The 22,432-nt window shown below is 43.4% G+C and overlaps 1 protein-coding gene across 1 annotated transcript; it reads left to right on the forward strand.

The window, feature by feature from the left end:
• Positions 1 to 379: 379 nt before the first annotated feature.
• Positions 380 to 15,929, forward strand: LOC310815214 (myosin heavy chain, fast skeletal muscle-like; the record flags this gene model as incomplete). Its single annotated transcript, XM_083684910.1, has 39 exons — positions 380 to 586; positions 874 to 1,017; positions 1,181 to 1,337; positions 1,455 to 1,482; positions 1,684 to 1,801; positions 2,177 to 2,269; positions 2,346 to 2,409; positions 2,496 to 2,594; positions 2,847 to 2,950; positions 3,226 to 3,364; positions 3,793 to 3,911; positions 4,273 to 4,422; positions 4,524 to 4,694; positions 4,945 to 5,248; positions 5,970 to 6,034; positions 6,153 to 6,240; positions 6,323 to 6,440; positions 6,604 to 6,727; positions 7,222 to 7,358; positions 7,463 to 7,718; positions 7,993 to 8,235; positions 8,572 to 8,748; positions 9,039 to 9,184; positions 9,421 to 9,511; positions 9,828 to 10,217; positions 10,353 to 10,479; positions 10,694 to 10,812; positions 11,043 to 11,239; positions 11,842 to 12,025; positions 12,206 to 12,371; positions 12,611 to 12,735; positions 12,910 to 13,218; positions 13,327 to 13,530; positions 13,631 to 13,756; positions 14,463 to 14,633; positions 14,781 to 14,885; positions 14,977 to 15,072; positions 15,362 to 15,493; positions 15,846 to 15,929. 39 exons carry the CDS (start codon positions 380 to 382, stop codon positions 15,861 to 15,863), a joined length of 5,811 nt encoding a protein of 1,936 aa, XP_083541036.1. The 3' UTR covers positions 15,864 to 15,929.
• Between the last annotated feature and the right edge of the window lie 6,503 nt (positions 15,930 to 22,432).

Here is a 22,432-nt window from a genome sequence, read left to right on the forward strand (position 1 = left end):
GTATAAAAAGTGTTGTTATTTCTAAATGGTGAAGCTAATATGTACAAAAAAACAATCTCAAATAATGCCTGAGAATCGATACTTTGCGAAGAAGAAATGCTTCAGTGTCCCAATAATTACAGAGATAACTGTATGTAACCCTGTATTCACCCTTTATATAATTCTTCTTTAAATGTCTTTGTTTACTTTTTAGCTGACTTTGTTTGTAGGACCTTGGGTCATCTCAAAGATACGATTTCACCTGGGTGGAGAAAAGAAGGTGAGACATGGTTTGAGTATTCACATTATTAGAAAACGTTCTGTTAAATATACTGCCTGAGGTTAGTACAGACTCAAACATGTTTGTTTTTTATTCTTTATTTCCTAGTGAGCCGCCACCATGAGTACGGATGCGGAGATGAAAATTTATGGCGCAGCTGCCATATACCTTCGTAAGCCAGAGAGGGAGAGGATCGAAGCTCAAAGCGCCCCCTTTGATGCAAAGAACGCCTGCTATGTGACTGATGTCAAGGAGCTGTACCTCAAGGGTACAATTGTTGCCAGGGATGGGGGAAAACTTTCTGTGAAAGTTACGGACACTCAGGAGGTAAGCCTATAACATATAACCAAACTGCAGCTTCCATAAGCAGGATAAACCTTTCAACACACATAGTTATAAAAAATATTATTTAGAACAAATGGAATCTTTGATTTGACCTTTAATACTCAAGTAGAGTGGAGGATAGCATAGCAGGTGTACTGTAATGCAAATAAATCAATTGCATGGATTATGCTTGTAACAACAAATCATGAAAAATATATTATTTGTTTATCAGTGAAAAGTTATCCATATAGTGTTGATTTGAGTATTATCTAAATATCCCACTGTTTCAGACTAAAGACTTCAAAGAAGATGATGTCTTGCAAATGAACCCCCCAAAGTATGACAAGATTGAGGACATGGCCATGATGACCTACCTGAATGAAGCCTCTGTGCTGTATAACCTCAAAGAGCGTTACGCAGCATGGATGATCTATGTAAGAGATACATACACATCAGTCAACACAAGAAACCTAGTACACATAAGCAAACGCAATGAATAAAAAAAATAGGCATGTCAGTACATTCAAAGACACCTAAACTTCCACATTCCAGCTCATCTGATTAGGCTAATTCCCATATTTGATCCAATTCATCCAGACCTACTCTGGGCTCTTCTGTGCCACGGTGAACCCCTACAAGTGGCTCCCCGTGTACGACCAGGAATGTGTGAACGCCTACAGAGGGAAGAAGCGTATGGAGGCTCCACCCCATATCTTCTCTGTCTCTGACAACGCCTATCAGTTCATGCTGACTGGTACGAGCTCTCATGGATGGATAGATGGATAGATGAGATACTTTATGATGATGTCTTGAATGCAATAATGTACCAAAATCCAATGAATGAGTATGAACAATGTTTCTTTGCTTGCAGATAGAGAGAATCAGTCCGTCCTGATTACGTAAGTTGTTTACTAACATCTTACTTTTCAAAAAGTGTTCCTTTTGCAGTATGTTGGGTCATGAAGACAATAACGAGTAACTGAATGAGAATATGTGTTATGGTTATGAAACAAGTTAAAGCAATGCCATTTTCTTTTCTTGCTTAATGAATGCTGATATGATCCGAACCCTAAACCCCTCTTTCTCTGTCTATAAACCAGTGGAGAATCTGGTGCAGGAAAGACTGTCAACACCAAGCGTGTCATCCAGTACTTTGCCACCATTGCTGTGGCTGGAGGCGCAAAGAAGGAAGCACCTGTCAGCGCTGGTAAAATACAGGTAAGTTGTGCTGATGTCACAATTTAGAGTAAATTGAGGTGAATGATGAATGATAGGAAACGCCTAAACTTTACCCTATTATAGTCATGTTTTCCATACTGTAGTCCTACATATCAAAAGTAGTTTGACAGAGGATTAGGGTTGGGTATATGTGATGTTGGGAACCAGTGGGCTCAGAGTCAGCTGAGTGGAACCATGGGCTTCACGGTGGGAGCCAATCACATTTCTGATTATAATTTTTCTTACATTTTTATTATTTAAGGTCTATATCTCATTATTGCCATTTTCTCAGCTCAAAGGAACAGGTCTTTTGTCGAAAGACAAATTAAAAGAGATTTTCAGTTACTCACACTTCAGCGATTTTGTCTCATTCAGGGGTCTCTTGAGGATCAGATCATTGCAGCTAACCCCCTGCTGGAGGCTTACGGTAATGCCAAGACTGTGAGGAACGACAACTCATCTCGCTTTGTAAGTATGAGGGAATACACTTTGGCAGTTGTCGTTTTTTTGTTGACTGATTTCTAACCACCCCGCTCTATTGTAGGGTAAATTCATCAGGATTCACTTCGCTACGTCCGGCAAACTGGCTAGTGCTGACATTGAGACCTGTAAGTTGGTATTAGTCATTTCTCCATACTTCTTCTACACATTTTTTGTTGCAAAATACTCATCTCTGTCCTGTTCTCTCTATCAGATCTGCTGGAGAAGTCCAGGGTGGCCTTCCAGCTTCCTGATGAGAGGGGTTACCACATCTTCTACCAGATGATGACCAACCACAAACCTGAGATAGTCGGTACGCCAAAGCAGAGAGCAGGGAAAACTAGCGCCCTGCTGTGAAAGTGAAATACTCATAGAGTAGCTGCTGCACTAAGTAGAGTCAGAGAGGGTATAAGAATTGGACTTTGGTTGAGTTGATGAAATGTGCCTGGCGGGGGGAATAGGTAAAGCAATCCACTGGCTATTGAGCATATGTATTAAGTACAAGTGGTCCATATATCTACATGCATTTGATTTAATGGACAACTTTGTTCTCTGGTCTCCACAGAAATGACACTCATCACCACCAACCCCTATGATTTCCCCATGATCAGCCAGGGGCAGATCACTGTGGCCAGCATCGACGACACGGTAGAGCTGGTCGCCACAGATGTGAGTCGCGCAAAGGGTTTTTATTTGTATCAATGATTTGTTTTGGAGTATCCAGTGTTAATGAATCCTCTTATATGGGTACATCCTCAAAGGCCCCCTGTGTAACATTGTTAAAATCCTATTGTGCTGCTACTCTACTAAAGGAATAGAGAAGTCTGACATTTCCATCCATTCTGCTAGATTTGGAGCTTACAGAGCCGTACTCTGACAGAGTGAGTTTGTCTTCAATTCCTCACTGTTTTCTTCCTCTCTAACGTGAATTCCCTCTGTTTCAGGAAGCCATTGACATCCTGGGCTTCACCGCTGAGGATAAAGTGTACATCTTCAAGCTGACAGGCGCTGTCATGCATCACGGCAACATGCATTTCAAGCAGAAGCAGCGTGAGGAGCAGGCCGAGCCAGACGGCACAGAGGGTGAGTTCCACCTCTTGCCCCAAACATGGAAAAAAGAACATTTAGAATTTGTTCCTCATGAAACCTTACATCAGAATAGCTGATCACTCTGGCCAGACAGAATATGTAGACCCTCTACCAATTATTTGAAATAATGGAAATATGTGGATTGATTCAAATTAAAAACAGTTATTTCAGATACATAGATTTCAGTTTCACTGATAAAACACATAGAACATGCTAGCGTGTAAATTTATTTGTCATAAATAAACTGTATCATGTTTGTCATTCTGAATGTACATGTGATTGTTCCATGTTTGTAAGCAGGGCTGCTCTGAAAAAGAGATCTCGCTCTCAGTAGGGTTTGGGTCAGCCTTAACCCCTGCCTAAATAAAGTTTAAATAATATGGCTCTGTCCTTGAGTCTGTTGTTGCTCCTTCTCTTTCCAGTGGCTGATAAAATCGCTTACCTCCTGGGCCTGAACTCAGCCGACATGCTTAAAGCTCTGTGCTACCCCAGAGTGAAAGTTGGCAATGAGTATGTGACCAAGGGACAGACAGTAGCCCAGGTAAGGCATTCATGTATCATTCTTTAATTCATGACATACTTCTCTGCCATGTTGTGAACAATCTTTTGATTTGTATTGGTTTTATAGTGCTTGAGTGAAAAGTGCCACGCTGTGGTTCAACAACGATAAGAAATCATAAAACACAATTTCCCAAATCAGTCAACACCAGTATCAAATAAAATCCCCTCCCTCTCCCCCAAGTTTATGCAGTCACAACACTTGCCTATATTTTCTCTGATTCAGTGCCCTAATCCTTGAGCCCTAAAAACCTCTCTAATATGCATACCACCGTCCACCTGCATCACCTCGACTGCACATGGTCAATATCTCATGTATTAACTCGAGGTATAATTGTTTATAGGTGAATAATTCCGTGATGGCTTTGGCTAAGTCCATCTATGAAAGGATGTTCTTGTGGATGGTCGTCCGTATCAATGAAATGTTGGACACCAAGCAGCCAAGGCAGTTCTATATTGGTGTGCTCGACATTGCCGGTTTTGAGATCTTTGATGTGAGTATGATGTCAGGACAAGAACACAAGTTGCGATTATGAAAGATTACAGCCATGTATGACGAAAAGATTCCTTTATTCTTTTGAAATTCCATCAACAGTACAACAGCATGGAGCAGCTGTGTATTAACTTCACCAATGAGAAACTGCAACAGTTCTTCAACCACACCATGTTCGTCCTGGAGCAAGAGGAGTACAAGAAGGAGGGAATCATCTGGGCGTTCATTGACTTCGGCATGGACTTGGCTGCCTGCATTGAGCTTATTGAGAAGGTAAGCAGCCTGTGAGGATTATACCATTTAAAGATGGGTGTCAAAAGCACACTTAATAGAGGTAGGTGTTTGAGACTACTGTAAGATGTCCTCATTGTGGTACAACGCATCTTACTGTTAGTAACTCAATATGTTAGTACTTGCTTAATTTGCTTCCACGATATGCATATCATCATATAAAGGTGACTATTGAAGTAAAAAACATGAAAATATGAACATGCTAATTTAATTAAAATGTCTTTTTGCACAGCCATTGGGCATCTTCTCCATCCTTGAAGAGGAGTGCATGTTCCCCAAGGCTTCAGACACAACCTTCAAGAACAAGCTGAACGACCAGCATCTTGGCAAAACCAAGGCATTTGAGAAGCCCAAGCCTGCCAAGGGCAAGGCTGAGGCCCACTTCTCCCTGGTGCACTACGCTGGCACTGTGGACTACAACATCACTGGCTGGCTGGACAAGAACAAGGACCCCCTGAACGACTCTGTGGTGCAGCTCTACCAGAAGTCTTCAGTCAAACTGCTGTCTGTCATTTATCCTCCTCCTGCAGCTGAAGGTAACATTAGCATCATGTTAATAACTAAGCATTAGGATGATGATTAGCATTAAGCCGGACAGATACTACACGGTTTCAGCCACAAATTTGCCAAGAGCCACGTTCTCATGACTAAATGTTCACGTAAACGCACGTCATCTGCTGTGAACTTTGACTCGCACAGTGTGAGTTGGTCAACAACATGAAGAGAAGATCCATTTGAATTCTGACATTTGAACTCACACAATTAACTCAGTGTGAATGAGACTTTACATTGCTTGCCACATTACAATATAATACTTAAAAGAATAGCTACATAGCTACAACTGTCCAAATTATCCTCATGTTTTTAAGTCTTTTACTCTGTGAATAAGACATAGACTACGGCTATAGAGACAAAATATTTTACTATTACGTGGCCAGCGCCATTTCTACCATTGTCTTGGCAATGAAAAAGCATTGAAGGCAAGGGTGAGAGGGGGCACGGTCGCATTGCCCAGTGTGAGGGCTACAATCAGGTCTACACGTGCAGCATACATTGCATCAACACAGCATGGCGTGGATAATTTGTCTTGCAGTTTGAGATCCTCTCATCGTTTGGAATCGTCTGCATTTGTGAAAATTGGACAGTGTTCGTCTGGCTTTAGAGTTAATTACTGCAGCAGATACAACTTGAAGTTAATCAGAGATTTCTATAATTTCTAACACTCTTTTATTTACTCAAATTATTTCCTTGAAAAAGACACCACAAAGAAGGGAGGCAAGAAGAAGGGAGGTTCCATGCAGACTGTGTCCTCCCAGTTCAGGGTGAGCTTTTGATAGTCCTGACTGCCTGTTGAGTATCTGTTGAAACGTAATGTCTTTTGAAAGTGTAAATTAAGTCTGAATTATTTGTGAGAACACTATGGTTTGTCACGCCTCACAGGAGAACTTGGGCAAACTGATGACCAACTTGAGGAGCACCCACCCTCACTTTGTGCGCTGCCTGATCCCCAACGAGTCAAAGACTCCAGGTACAACACAGAGAGAATTTTTAAAAATATAAATCCTATAACAGGTTTATGTAGGGGTTAAGATGCATTTTGTGTTTTCCAGGTCTGATGGAGAACTTCCTGGTTATCCACCAGCTGAGGTGTAACGGTGTACTGGAAGGTATCAGGATCTGCAGAAAGGGCTTCCCCAGCAGAATCCTCTATGCTGACTTCAAGCAGAGGTACAGAACATACACACACACACACACACACACACACACACACACACACACACACACACACACACACACACACACACACACACACACACACACACACAGCCCTTCCTTGACAACATAAGCAAGAGCTTTCAAACTAACATATTTAACAATTCTCCCCATACAGGTACAAAGTACTGAATGCCGGTGTCATCCCTGAGGGTCAGTTCATGGACAACAAGAAGGCTTCTGAGAAGCTGCTTGGGTCGATTGATGTGCCTCACGATGAGTACAAGTTTGGACACACCAAGGTCAGCAGATGTGACCTCATAACAGGACTGAAACATCAAAGAGATGCTACAGGATCATTGGTGTCATTTCAGCCTACAGTTCTAAAACACCGCTAGCTGAACGTGAAAGTAAAAGTACTGCTGCTTCAAAAATATTGGCGGTGTAAAACTAGTGATGCCGTGGCTGAATGAGATAAAACAGTGATTCAGTTCATAGATTAGAGTTGCACAAACTATAAATTGACCATCTGTGCCCAAAATGAGAGGTTAAAAAAATACACACAAAATCGCGATGATCACATACCATCTCTTTAATGTAAGATATCCATTCAAAACCTCACCTCTTAATTTCTCTTTACATGCATTTCAATGCTTTTCCTGTGACATCCAAGTATAGTGGTGTTGAACCTCCCTTTGATTTTCTATTCTGCCTCTTCCTACCCTTTCTATTCTGCTCCTTCCTACGTTACTGTGTCTAACTCCTCCATTGGACATGCTTGTTTATCTGTACTCAGGTGTTCTTCAAAGCTGGTCTGCTGGGGGTCTTGGAGGAGATGCGAGATGAGAAGCTGGCAACTCTGGTAACCATGACTCAAGCTCTCTGCCGTGGATACCTGATGAGGAGGGAGTTCTCCAAGATGATGGAGAGGAGGTATGGGATGGGAGATAATCTCTCTAGCACTACTTATTATATCATTGAGCCTTTCAAAAGCATAAAACTCACTTTGCCACAATTGCCTTCCTCTTGTCAACCAGAGAGTCCGTCTACACCATCCAGTACAACGTCCGCTCATTCATGAATGTCAAACATTGGCCATGGATGAAGGTCTACTACAAGATCAAGCCCCTGCTGCAGAGTGCTGAGACGGAGAAGGAGCTGGCCAACATGAAGGAGGACTTTGAAAAGTGCAAAATTGCCCTGACCAAGGCAGAGGCCCGTAAGAAGGAGCTGGAGGAGAAGATGGTATCCCTGCTGCAGGAGAAGAATGACCTTGCCCTCCAAGTTGCATCTGTGAGTGAGCGACCAGCCTCACAAGGGCAACACACACTGACACACGCACACACACACACACACACACACACACACACACACACACACACACACACACACACACACACACACACACACACACACACACACACACACACACTTTTGTCCCCAAGTTTGCATTTTTCATGGATGGATTTGTATTGATTTGCTGTGTTCTCTTGGACTAGAATCAGTTCATATATACATACATATTGAGTTTTGAAGCGTTTTCCTTTTTCTTCCCTTCTGAAACCAGGAAGGAGAGTGTCTGAACGACGCTGAGGAGAGGTGTGAGGGGCTCATCAAGAGCAAGATCCAGCTGGAGGCCAAACTCAAAGAGACGACCGAGAGGCTGGAAGATGAGGAGGAGATCAATGCTGAGTTGACAGCCAAGAAGAGGAAGCTGGAGGATGAGTGTTCTGAGTTGAAGAAAGACATTGATGACCTGGAGCTAACTCTGGCCAAAGTGGAGAAGGAGAAACACGCCACTGAAAACAAGGTCTCATATAACACATACAAACTACAATCTGATCAAACTGTCAATGTGAAACAATCAATGAATCCAACCATAGCAAAACAATAACTAAATCCAAGTGATGTTGGTCCTGGAATGAGAAGACATGAAATCGTAGCAGAGTTCAGTACTCCCCACATTCATAGCATATTCTGGACTCTTCATTCTATATCTGATATGAATTCATGGTATACACTGCCATCTAGAGGATCACTTTTAGTACATGCTAACATTTGCAAGCTACATTATATGCAATATAAACTGCATTTCCCTTTGTGAGGTGAAGTGACAAAAGACCATTTATGTTATGTCTGTGTTCAGGTGAAAAACCTGACTGAGGAAATGGCGTCTCAGGATGAGGCTGTTGCAAAGCTCACTAAGGAGAAGAAAGCCCTCCAAGAGGCCCACCAGCAGACTCTGGACGACCTGCAGGCAGAGGAGGACAAAGTCAACACTCTGACCAAGGCGAAGACCAAGCTGGAACAGCAAGTGGACGATGTGAGTGGGCAATGCAAATAAATCTGTGCTAGTGTCAACCAGGATTGTAATAGAAGAGTAAACCTAATTGTTTTCCATTCCAAGTTAAAATACACAAGAACATGAAACAGTCACATACAAGGTGGGAATTATTAGCCAAGGTTATTCATTTAGTTTGAGGCAGTCATCATGAACCTGCACCCTGGCTTATGCTCTCAAAGGCATTACTTTATTAATCTTGTTTACTTTATCAACAACATTGTTGTTCATTATTTAGATTTTGATGACAAATATGCGTGTTTATCTTCTAGCTTGAGGGTTCTCTGGAGCAAGAGAAGAAGCTCCGTATGGACCTAGAGAGATCCAAGAGAAAGCTGGAGGGAGATCTGAAACTGGCCCAGGAGTCCATAATGGACCTGGAGAACGACAAGCAGCAGTCTGACGAGAAGATCAAGAAGTAAACACAAACAAATGACAACAAAGTTGTATTTGATATTAATTGAACATTCATTTTTCTTTACATTGTTGCAATAGTCAGAATCATCATTGTGTTGAAACAAAACGAAAAAACGTTTCTATTGAATTAGAAAATAGACAAATCTGAACAGATGTCTTTCTATAAACCAAAGTGAACAGTACAATAGACTTTCCATTTCCAATAGAAACTGCAATCGATGTGTTTGTGTTCTTTAGGAAGGACTTTGAGACCGCTCAGCTTCTCAGCAAGATTGAGGATGAACAGTCTCTGAGTGCTCAGATGCAGAAGAAGATCAAGGAACTCCAGGTACAGAACAGGACCATCAGATGGCATAGTTGTCTGTATAGTGTCTAACTACACTACAGTTAAAACTGTCAGGATCGCTATAAGAAACAGTGATCTATTCATTCTCCTATTAGCACTGTCCTGGTTTGCAATGGTTCAGTTGGTTTAAGAATGATGCTTAAACACCATACAGTACATTCTGTATGTTAACTGTAAGTTGCTTTGGATAAACACATCTTAATATTAAAATAATAATTTGTTTACTATTATTTTGTGAGATCCTTTGCTTTGACTGTGTTGTAGATTTCATCTCTCTGTTTGTGTCTCCCTATTGTAGGCCCGTATTGAGGAGCTGGAGGAAGAGATTGAGGCTGAGCGTGCTGCCAGGGCTAAGGTGGAGAAGCAGAGGGCCGATCTCTCCAGGGAACTTGAGGAGATCAGTGAGAGGCTGGAGGAGGCCGGAGGTGCTACCGCTTCTCAGATAGAGATGAACAAGAAGCGTGAGGCAGAGTTTCAGAAACTGAGACGCGACCTAGAGGAGTCCACCCTGCAGCATGAGGCCACAGCCTCCGCTCTGAGGAAGAAGCAAGCAGACAGCGTGGCAGAGCTCGGGGAGCAGATCGACAACCTGCAGCGCGTCAAGCAGAAGCTGGAGAAGGAGAAGAGCGAGTACAAGATGGAGATAGATGACCTCTCCAGCAACATGGAGGCCGTCGCCAAGGCTAAGGTCAGTAGCAATGTTTGGATGGAGCTGTGTTTGTGGGGGCCAATTCAAATACAAGTTAGAAATGGAAAGCTTGGCATTCATAGCTTGGCTCAAGAAAATGATGTGAAGTAATAATGGTTTATGTTTCACTACCAGGGCAATCTGGAGAAGATGTGCCGTACTCTTGAGGATCAGCTGAGCGAGATCAAGACTAAGAATGAAGAGAATGTGCGCCAGGTCAATGACATGAGTGGACAGAGGGCCAGACTCCTGACTGAGAACGGTACCAATGATACTCCAGATACTGTAGAAATTCATCTTGGACCAGCTTACCAAGCCCAAATCCTACCCTTAACCTTAAAAACACATAACTGACCATGAATCAAACTTGATACCCAAAAAGCTCAGAAATATAACTGACAGTGACAACAATGAACATTAACCATTAGAACTTAGCGAACAGAGACCCGCTTAACAAGATGCTCTGTTCCTCACAGGTGAGTTTGGTCGCCAGCTTGAGGAGAAGGAGGCCTTGGTGTCCCAGCTGACCAGAGGCAAACAGGCCTTCACCCAGCAGATTGAGGAGCTGAAGAGACATGTTGAGGAGGAGGTCAAGGTAAGGAACTCAAAATAGACTCCACCAACCACAAGGTTTTGAACTACAGATTCATGTTGACTGTGATTATGCCACCCAGTGACTTCTAACTGTAATATTTAGTCTCTCCACATGTCTCTCTCTTTGTCTTTTTCTTGTTCAATAATGCTCTTACACCTTCTCTACACCTCCTACTCCCTCTCACCTCTCTTCTCCCTATCCCCCGTCACCTCTTCTATTTCTCTCCCTAGGCTAAGAACGCACTGGCCCACGGTGTCCAGTCTGCCCGCCATGACTGTGACCTCCTGAGGGAGCAGTTTGAGGAGGAGCAGGAGGCCAAGGCAGAGCTGCAACGCGGCATGTCCAAGGCCAACAGTGAGGTGGCTCAGTGGAGGACCAAGTACGAGACTGATGCCATCCAGCGCACTGAGGAGCTGGAGGAAGCCAAGTGAGTCACACCCAACCCCCTTATTCACCACGGTTGGGGGGTATTTCATTTCTGTTCTGTTAATTCTGGCGTCCTCTGTGGCTCAGTTGGTAGAGCATGGCGCGACCAACGCTTAGGTTGTGGGTTTGATTCCTGCTGGGACCATATATACTGAAATGTATTCACTCACTGCAATGTAAGTCGCTTTGGATAAAAGCGTCAGCTAAATGGCATATATATATTAGGATGAGTTCACACATTTTAATCAAAGAATTTAAAGGGGACATTTATTACAAAATGATTTTTTCATTCTATTTAAACCTAAATAAAAATGGAATTATTTCCCAGATATATATTTCAAAGAAGCCAAGTGAGTCACACATAACAGCAAAAACAGTCTATCCCACTGTTTGCTACTGGTTGGCAACGAAAGGAAACCAGAATGTAGAAGTAGAAATGTAGAAGCTCCTGAGCGGGGCTTCTTAATTTCACTTCATCATCAGAACACCACATATGAGTTACTGTATACTGTTTCTCCCATCACCTGTAAGAGCCAGATGTGCAGACATTCTCTGACACAATCCCTCAGAGGGGAAGCTTTAAATCCCTCATCTGTCTAACAGGAAGAAGCTGGCCCAGCGTCTGCAGGAGGCGGAGGAGACAATCGAGGCGACCAACTCAAAGTGTGCCTCTCTGGAGAAGACCAAGCAGAGGCTGCAGGGAGAGGTGGAGGACCTCATGATTGACGTGGAGAGAGCCAATGCTCTTGCTGCCAACCTCGACAAGAAGCAGAGGAACTTTGACAAGGTGTGAAATAACTAAATAAATCGAATGTATTCATTCTAGCACCATATCAACCTCTTTAAATTGAAATGATAAACAGGGTGTATTGTTAAATCATGTTTCTTATTACAAAAGCCCCATCAATTCGCTAACAGACAGATAAAAGAAGAAAGCGAAATATTAAAATCACATGGATTTTCCTAGGTCTTGGCAGACTGGAAACAGAAGTTTGAGGAGGGCCAGGCAGAGTTGGAAGGAGCTCAGAAGGAGGCTCGTTCTCTGAGCACGGAGCTCTTCAAAATGAAGAACTCCTATGAGGAGGCTTTGGATCAACTGGAGACTCTGAAGAGAGAGAACAAGAACCTGCAACGTGAGTCAGCAGCAGCAGTTTTATTTGGCTCATGATGGGCTGTCTTATTTCATCAAGCTACGTATGTAGTGACCTGATTCTTCAGAACAATGTTAAAATTGTCGAAAACATTTTAAGACCCTAAGCTTCACCAGACAGAACAAACATTTACATTTATTCTTGTCATAATTCAATATGAACTCCAGTGTGTTCCATGAAAATCTCCCTGTTCTGAATGACTTCTGTGTTTCTGTTTGCAGAGGAGATCTCTGACTTGACTGAGCAGATCGGAGAGACTGGCAAGAGCATCCATGAGCTGGAGAAGGCCAAGAAGACTGTGGAGACAGAGAAGTCTGAGATCCAGACTGCCCTGGAGGAGGCTGAGGTAGGAACTCTCAATGAGATAAAATCATTTTTTAGACCTGGTCCTCCTATCCTATTACCACATTTTTGTTGCATACAGTAGCAGGCCTCTTTCCAGGACAAGCCTAAATTAATGAGTGCCAGTCCACAATTCTCTCCCACAATCAACGTGTGACGACTGTTTTGTTTTGTTCAGGGTACACTGGAGCACGAAGAGTCCAAGATTCTGCGTGTGCAGCTAGAGCTAAACCAGATCAAGGGTGAGGTGGACAGGAAGCTTGCAGAGAAGGATGAGGAGATGGAGCAGATCAAAAGGAACAGCCAGAGGGTGGTTGATTCCATGCAGAGCACCCTGGACTCAGAGGTGAGGAGCAGGAATGATGCCCTGAGGGTGAAGAAGAAGATGGAGGGAGACCTGAACGAGATGGAGATCCAGCTGAGCCACGCCAACAGGCAGGCAGCCGAGTCCCAGAAACAGCTGAGGAACGTCCAGGGACAGCTCAAGGTAAGGGGCTGGGAAATCCGTCAATGTAAACATTACCCCCAACTATACATTTCAGATATTTTCCTTTCAACAACAAGTTTTAATGCTCTACGTCTTTGTGAATCCCAGGATGCCCAATTGCACCTTGATGATGCTGTTCGTGCAGCAGAAGATTTGAAGGAGCAGGCAGCCATGGTGGAGCGCAGGAACGGTCTGATGGTGGCTGAGATTGAGGAGCTTAGGGTTGCTCTGGAGCAGACAGAGAGAGGCCGCAAAGTGGCCGAGCAGGAGCTGGTGGACGCCAGCGAGCGCGTGGGACTGCTTCACTCCCAGGTATAGGTGATTTCTAGGCAGTCTCTTCTTACCCACAGTGTGACTTTTGTATGCTTTCTTGAAATACAGTTCCAACTAATCATTGAGTTTCCTCATACAGAACACTAGCCTTCTGAACTCTAAGAAGAAGCTGGAGACTGACCTGGTTCAAGTGCAGGGAGAGGTGGACGACATAGTGCAGGAGGCCAGAAACGCAGAGGAGAAGGCAAAGAAGGCCATTACTGATGTAAGTCCCCATATTCAAAACAAAACAATACAATAAACGTTATTTGTCTCCAAAGTAAAGGTCTTTACAGATCTTTACAGATCCACGAAAACTCAAGACCAGGGTAAATGACAGATTTACCGGAGCGGACCTGATAAACAATTCTGATCACAAGAGCGTTGCATATACAGTTGTCACCATCAATCCCAACTCATGAAAACCTGCACTTCAGTCTTGGTGCCTCTGGCCACATACACCATCACACAATGTGATTGCACATCGTGAGAGAGAAAGCAATTGTATGCCAGATGGAGCCGGGTGAACACACTCACCACATTTTGGCTATTTGTCCCTATTCCTACAACGACAGAAGATATGTACCACATCATAACATCACACATATCAACCATCACGTCATAATATTTAGTGTTTGCACAGTCATGTTCATCATGTCACATTCAATCAATCACTCCAACTTTATTGGTGCGTGGATCAATTGCCTCTCCAAGCATCGCAGATGAGGAGGCCTTATTTACCGAGGTAGTCCAAAACAGAAAGTTAAGCTTCGTCCAGGTTGGAGTTGAAATGCACGGGTCCATTTTGGAACAGGTCCATGTCTTTTGACCCGTAAAGACCTCTACGCCCTGGGCCAATTGTAGTTGGGCTGAGCACATGATCTGTGACACATTGTGGATGAATTAAATGATTCCACACACAACCATTTCAGGCGGCCATGATGGCAGAGGAGCTGAAGAAGGAGCAGGACACCAGCTCTCACCTGGAGAGGATGAAGAAGAACCTTGAGGTCACAGTCAAGGACCTGCAGCACCGTCTGGATGAGGCTGAGAACCTGGCAATGAAGGGCGGCAAGAAACAGCTGCAGAAACTTGAGTCCAGGGTAACTTTGCAGACCTTATTGTATTCAATAAACTGTTGTTCACACAGTCTATCTATATTAGCTTAGAAGAATCAACCTCTACTTCTTTCCAATAACCCATGACTGATTTCACCACCTTAAACACACGGCTGTGTTCCCTCCATACAGGTGCGTGAGCTTGAGACTGAGGTGGATGCTGAGCAGAGAAGGGGTGTAGACGCAGTCAAGGGTGTCCGCAAGTACGAGCGCAGAGTCAAGGAGCTCACTTACCAGGTAAGAGTAACACCTTCACACATTCTGGTACAGTCAGGCACCTGAATGCAATTGACGTATGGGCATTGATTTAGTTGATTTTCTCCCACAGACTGAGGAGGATAAGAAGAATGTTGCCAGACTTCAGGACCTGGTAGACAAGCTGCAGCTTAAAGTGAAGGCTTACAAGAGGCAGTCTGAAGAAGCGGTGAGTCACATACTGACAGTCAAATTACAGCATATAAGACACATGGTTTTGTTCATAGTCAACATACATGACCAAATTTGGTATCCACAATGTACATCGCAAGTAACTGTTAAGGAAATAATACACACAGTGCTTCCTTTGCTTCTATATTACCATCACTATAAGAAATAAGTAAGTAATCAATATAACTAATATCATTTTGGTTCATTTGTTTTGACAACATTTCAAACATTGTAGGCTGAGTGTTATTGTCTCCCTCTCTCATTCTCTACCTCTCTTTCTCTCCCAGGAGGAACAAGCCAACACCCACATGTCTAAGTTGCGTAAGGTTCAGCATGAGATGGAGGAGGCTGAGGAGCGTGCTGACATCGCTGAGTCCCAGGTCAACAAGCTCAGGGCTAAGAGCCGCGATTCTGGAAAGGTACAAAGCTGCTATCAAACCAATACCTGACTCACGTCCAAATATGATCACACCATTTCAGGTTCAGTGTACACATAGAGGTCAATATTGACTTTTACATTCACAATAGTCTTGGAAGTCTCTGAGAAACCTATCCTTCAGGGGGGTAAAACCCTGATTTTTGGCATTGCACAATGCATTACAGTCCTCCTGTTAATGACAGATTAATACAAACCAAGCTGACACTCAAACTTAAACTCAAAGCTGAGCCCAGAGCCAAAGAACTGCTTGCCCTAAACAGTCTATTGTGTTCTTTGAAGTAATCATACATAAGAGGTTCATTCATGTCCTTATTTTCTTTTTCTTTTCACAGGCCAAAGAGGCTGAATAAACAAGACCACACACTCTGTGATGCATTGATCGTGAAAACATAAAATATGGTTTTCATGGTGAAATTCTGAGCATTGATTAAAAAATGTTTCCTTTGTGACTTTGTGATTGTTTTGTCTTTGAATTGTGGTACACACAATGTTTCATAAGATCTGTGAAGGGCACTGGAAAAAAACACACATTGATTTTCCTCTCTACGGCACGTCAGTCCTCACCTTGAGCGTCACGACCTGTTCTCTCCGCTATCAGCAGGCAGTACCGGAGCATTCAGTCTCGGACCAGCAGGTTCCAAGACAGCTTCAATCTCCAGGCCATAATACTTTTGAACGGTCACCTCTAGCTGCCCAGCAGCACTAGAGCACTCTCTACCTGCACTAGAGGCAATTTGACTTCAATTTTGTTGACTTCACTGTGCCTTATTGCATTTACATTTCTACCTGCACTAGAGACAATTTGCACTCACCCTCTGCACCACACACACACACACACACACACACACACACACACACACACACACACACACACACACACACACACACACACACACACACACACACACACACACACACACACACACTTCCATCATTGCTGCTACATTTATACTATTTACCTGTGTATATTCCACCATATCCAATGCTCTACACTTATTATCTATGCTTATTGACTTTACTGTGCCTTCTTGCATTTACATTTACATTTACATTTACATTTACATTTACATTTATGGTATTTAGCAGACGCCTTTATCCAAAGCGACTGGCAACAAATACATTTGAATAAGTAAGTGAATCATCTATCAATCAGTCATAATAAGAAAAAGTAATCAATGAGAAGAAGGAATAATTATTATAATTATATATTTGTTTTAATTTATTTATTTACAGAAGAGAAACTTGTACAGGGAGTTAGTGGGGATGAAGAGGTATTTAGGATGGACAGTTAAGATGTTGCCTGAAGAGATGGGTCTTCAATCTACGGTGGAAGATTGGTAGTGACTGCAGTCCTGACAGCAGTGGGAAGCTCGTTCCACCAGCGGGGCGCCAGGACAGTAAAAAGTCGTGACCAAGTAGAGCGACTGCTGCATCCACGTAGAGGTGGCGGGCCAGGCGGCCAGCCGAGGTGTAAGAGCAGAGCGATCGGGCAGAGGTTTGGGGGCTGACCATTGCTTGCAAGTAGGGAGGGGCTGTTCCTTTTGCCACCCGGTAGGCGAGCACCAGAGTCTTGAATCTCATGTGAGCTGCTACCGGGAGCCAGTAAAGGGTGCTAAGGAGGGGGGTGACATGGGAGAATTTGGGGAGATTGAACACCAGACGGATGAGCTGCAGAGGCCTGATGGCGGAGGCGGGGAACCCGGCCAAGAGTGTGTTGCAGTAGTCAAGGCGAGAGATCACAAGTGTCTGGAACAAGAGTTGTGCTGCTTCTCTGGTGAGGAATGGACATATCCTTCTGATGTTGTCGAGGAAGAATCTACAGGAGCGTGCTGTCGCTGTGATGTTTGCCGCACAGGATAAGTGGTTGTTAAGGATCACCCCAAGGTTTTTAGCTGTCTGGGAGGAGGTCACAGTAGAGTTCTCTACTGTGATGGAGAAGTCTTGGAGAGGGCAGGCTTTCCCTGGGAGGAATCCTCTCCACGTCACCTGGTAAGAGCGATCGGCCATGTAGGATGCAAACCAGGAGAGTGCAGAGCCAGAGATGCCCAGTTCTAAGAGGGTGGAGAGAAGGATCGGGTGGTTTACTGTGTTGAATGCGGCAGACAGGTCCAGAAGAATGTGAACAGAGGAGAGGGAGGAAGCTCGAGCAGAGTGGAGGGCCTCCGTGACAGCAAGGAGAGCAGTCTCATTAGAGTGCCCAGCCTTAAAGACGGATTGGTGAGGGTCAAGGAGGTTTTTCTGAAGGAGGTAGTGAGACAGGTGGTTAGAGACAGCACATTCAAGGGTTTTAGATAAGAAGGAGAGAAGGGATACCGGTCTGTAGTTATGGACAGCAGACGGGTCAAGAGTTGGTTTGTTGAGAGGAGGCTTGACTCTGGTTGTCTTAAAGGCAGCTAGGACAGATCCTGTGGATAGAGAGGAATTGATTAAGGTGGTAAGGAATGAAAGGAGGTCTTTAGAGATGGACTGGAGAAAGGGGGAGGGGATAGGATCGAGGGGGCAGGTGGTTGCCTGCTTGGAGGTGACCAGTTTCAGAATATCATCAGGGGAGAGGAGGGAAAAAGCTGATAAACCAGAGACCGGGTGTAGCGCAGTGGGTTTGGGAGGAGAGGTAGCAGTGTTGGCGAGCGGTAGAGGGAAAGAGCTACTAATTTTATCAACCTTCTTTTCAAAGTTGGTGACAAAGTCATACTCATAATTTATTTAATTTATATTCATATATTCAGTAATGTTACACTTACTCACAGTTACCAATGGCTTCAAGTTGCACTGACTTAAGGCACTTATGCCTTTTGTCATTACGTATTTATTTATAAGCCTTTTAAATACCATATAAAAATGTCTGATCTCAGATTTCTAGTATGCCCACCATGCAAAACAGCAGAGGCTCCAGACGTTTATGAGCCGGCTATAAATAGAATCCACAGTGGCAGGAAGGGGTGCCTGGGGAGAAGGCAGACAGTCCCAGTCAAAACCACATGTCACTCAGTATTAGAAACTACTTCTAGACAGCCAAGGCAATGCTTTGTAGTATAATTTAATTTGGATCCGACAAGTAATCATCACTTCAATTTCACAGCCTATTATATACTACACTTTTGATCTCTAAACATGTGGTCAAGATATGGTCCCGTTGTTGGGTTAGGGTCCTTTCATGACTTCTTTGAAATCTGTGGTATTCACAGTGTTAAACTAGAGACAACAGCTGCTTCATAGAGATCATGTACATAATCATGCAGCAATTAAACTAATGAACAACCACATACTGTATTTAAGACATTCATGGATAGACAAGAAGGGACACTTTAAATGTTTCCGTTGATTTGTGACTTGCCAATACACGTGACCGTCTCCTCAAATCCCCGATGTAAACCAGCTACACTATAAAAAATCTAGCAATTTGACATCGCGGGTGGGGATATTTGAACTTGAGGAGTGAGTTTTACCATCTCAACTCGGTTACACTCACTCCACCACAGCAAACCCAGCCGTTGAGCTGAGCCCAACTGCATATCTTGGTAATGGTTTAATGAAACAGACGTCAAGTTGTTGCAAACAGCAGACTTTCTCTCTGTTCCACAGTCTGTGGTGTCAGTGAATCTGAAAATCTAAAAACATCGTTGATGAGCAGCACATAATTTTGACCATATTGTTAAACTCATGCTGTTGGTGATAACTCTTGGCTTTTAAAGCACCCTTAAAAATATGTAGACTGCAAAAATACTTCAAATATACTCAATGACAGTTTCATTTGTTCACTCATATTTTTGCAGGGTATTTGTATCATAGCAAAACATCTTGACACCTTTAACTGCATGTTAGAATTATAGATATGTTGTTAACTGCCATAATAACATGTCTATAATTCTAGCATGCAGTTAGGGTTAGGGTTAGAGATGTAGGGTATCGACATGTTCTGGTAATAAATGATACAAATACCCTCAAATAAAAGCTGACAGTTTAATTGATTTACCACTGACCTACTGTAGCATGGTCGTCTTAGCCTAGACCACACATAGCACTGAAATAACCACCACCACTCCTTCTGATTGAGTCGTTTGTCCACTACTATGCGGGCGACTTGCTCAGTTACAGCAATTTCATAGTTTTATTTTTATTATTGTGTGTACAGACGTGTCAACATTAGCTAGCGACCAGTCTGACACATCCCATACATTAACTTGTAATTTATCCAATATTTCAGACATTAGAGAAATACAATCATTTTCGGTATAAACAATGCTTCTCTCCTCAAATCGACCATTGGAGAGGATTGCTAACTTTCATCAATCTATTTCTATTTTTTCTTTTTAAATGCACAGATGCGCTGACTGGAGTGGAAACATTAAACATTCCCTAAGTTCATGCCATCCAGTTCAAGTTGCACTGACTTAAGGCTTTAGCACTTTGTCAGCATGTATTTAATCATAAGCCATTAAACAGCCACATAAAGTATGTCCACCATGCAACACACATAGCGGAGTCTTCAGACATTATGAGCCAGCTATGAATAGAATCCACCATGGCGGGAAGGGATGCCTGGACTCCCTCACTCCTGTCTAACCAGGCCTAGACACAGATGCTCTGACCAGCTACAGGCCCATAACTAAACTCCCCTTCACACCATCCTGCTGGAATGGCTGGAGAGCCTCGCTGGTCTCTCCGGCCTGGCCCTGTCCTGGTTCAAATCATACCTGTTAGAAATTATTTTTATAAAAACAGTTTATTATTGCTATAATAAAAATACATTACTGCAGTGCGCTAAATTTACTAATGTGGTGGCCTGTTGATAAATGAGAGATGAATCAAGCATTAGTCCCATAGTACGTTGGATTAATACATGGAGAGGTTAAGCCAGGTCATCAAGAAAGATGTTGCAACACACGCTTACACAAAGAGCTATAGTGGAAAAGTACCAGGCTAGGGAGGACATACCAGAGTAGGTATCTTATCTCTAACAGGGTGCTGACTCCACAGATGGGACGAATCGTGTGACCAGCCTGTGAACAACAAGGGATGGAGCCAAGTCTAAACCACGGTTCCTCCCCAACCAAATAGCCAATCACAATCATTTTGTTTACTGTAAATGCTTTGTTTGACTGTTTGAATGCATCCATTTTTGGAGGGTTGGTTACAGATTAACAGCTTGCTGACTGTGATTTTCTTCGCCAAAAGTGGTCCTTGTACAAGCCTAGAATTTTGACATATAAATAAATAGCTAAAAGTAAGAAGTAGTTTGTCTTCTCCTTCAAATAAAGAACACGTTTTCACATACCTCATCAACTGTCAAACAGTTTGTCACCATCAACAGTGTTCTGTTGGCCCCATCCACTGTTCTCTATGGTGTCCCACAAGGCTCTGTCCTTCATCCTCTGCTGTTCTGTATTGACATAATCTTGTCCCCAGATGCTTCTGCCCAAATGCCAGGGAAGGTCTAGTGGAGCCACACATCAAACCTGGCCTTTGTTTACCCAATAGAAAGGCCAGACAAACTGCAGGTCTTATATCCATTGGCATTACCTCGCATCAACCATCTCTCACAGCACTTCCCCCCCCCCCCAAGTTCCACACATTTCTGATTCGGGGCCACGCCTAGCAGTCGTGTGATTTGCTTCAAATCAAAAAATGACATATACTTTCCTCTGTAAATTCACTACCATTAAGGACAGGTTTGAGCGGTTATTCTAGGATTATATGCACAATAGCCTGGGGACAAGGTTAGTATTTACATGCTCCACATGTACTTGGCCACATTCTTGCTAGTCATGGTCTTAGCTACCACCTCGATGCAGACGACACTCAAATCTACATCTGCTGCTCCTCAACAATGCAGGAAACAACAATCAAACAATCAACAATGCAACAATCAACAATGCAATACAATATAATAATAATAAAACAATGACATAAGGTGGCTCTCCTTCTCTGATGCTGATCGACTCATACATGCGTTCATATCCTACTGTAACACCGTGCTCCTCTGACTCCGCTCCCGTCTGCTCAGCAGTTTACAACACAAACAAAACTCTGCTGTCCATCTCCTCACATCCACCTCTCCCGCCATCACATCACCACTGTACTCTAGGGCCCTTTCTCAATATTTAGCAACACGACTCCTCATGTCCTCTCCTCCATCCTCTACTTGCTTCCTTCTCAAAAACCATTGAAGGACAAAATCTAAGGGGAGGTTCCAAAAGCATTGTTCATGACTCATTATTCTGGTCATTTATGGTCGTTTGGTATGTATGGTTTATGGTCCGGATTAGAATCATCCATCTAACCCATCTGGCCTCAATTTTGAGAGTTGCAGGTGGATGAGGGTGGGTCCATTCAGGTGAGTGTTACAGGTGAGTGGGGGTGGGTCCATTCAGGTGAGAGTTACAGGTGGGTGGGGATGGGTCCATTCAGGTGAGAGTTACAGGTGGGTGGGGATGGGTCCATTCAGGTGAGAGTTACAGGTGGGTGGGGATGGGTCCATTCAGGTGAGAGTTATCGGTGGGTGGGGATGGATCCATTCAGGTGAGAGTTACAGGTGGGTGGGGGTGGGTCTATTCAGGTGTGGCATGCTGGGTATAGGATGCATTCCTCATGGCAACATGTTTGGTGTGGGAGCAGGTGAGGCATTATTCATTAATTGGATTTACATTGGATGTGTGTCTCAAAAGACTCACCTGGTTTTACCAACGTCTTATTTGAAGTTAGAATGCCGCTACAGCTACTATTAAAATATTAAGTGTACATTTCATAGTTTTAGTTAATTACCATCATGTAAATAAGTGAGGGGGTGATTATAAAATATGTATTTTAACTGATAAACTACAGACAGGGAAGTAAGCTACAAAGTCATAGTAAGGCTATAAGGCACACATAATCACAGCTATTACATTTACATTTACATTTTAGACATTTAGCAGACGCA

Source organism: Argentina silus (assembly GCF_951799395.1).
Source record: "Argentina silus genome assembly, chromosome: 2".
Taxonomy (NCBI): Eukaryota; Metazoa; Chordata; class Actinopteri; order Argentiniformes; family Argentinidae; genus Argentina; species Argentina silus.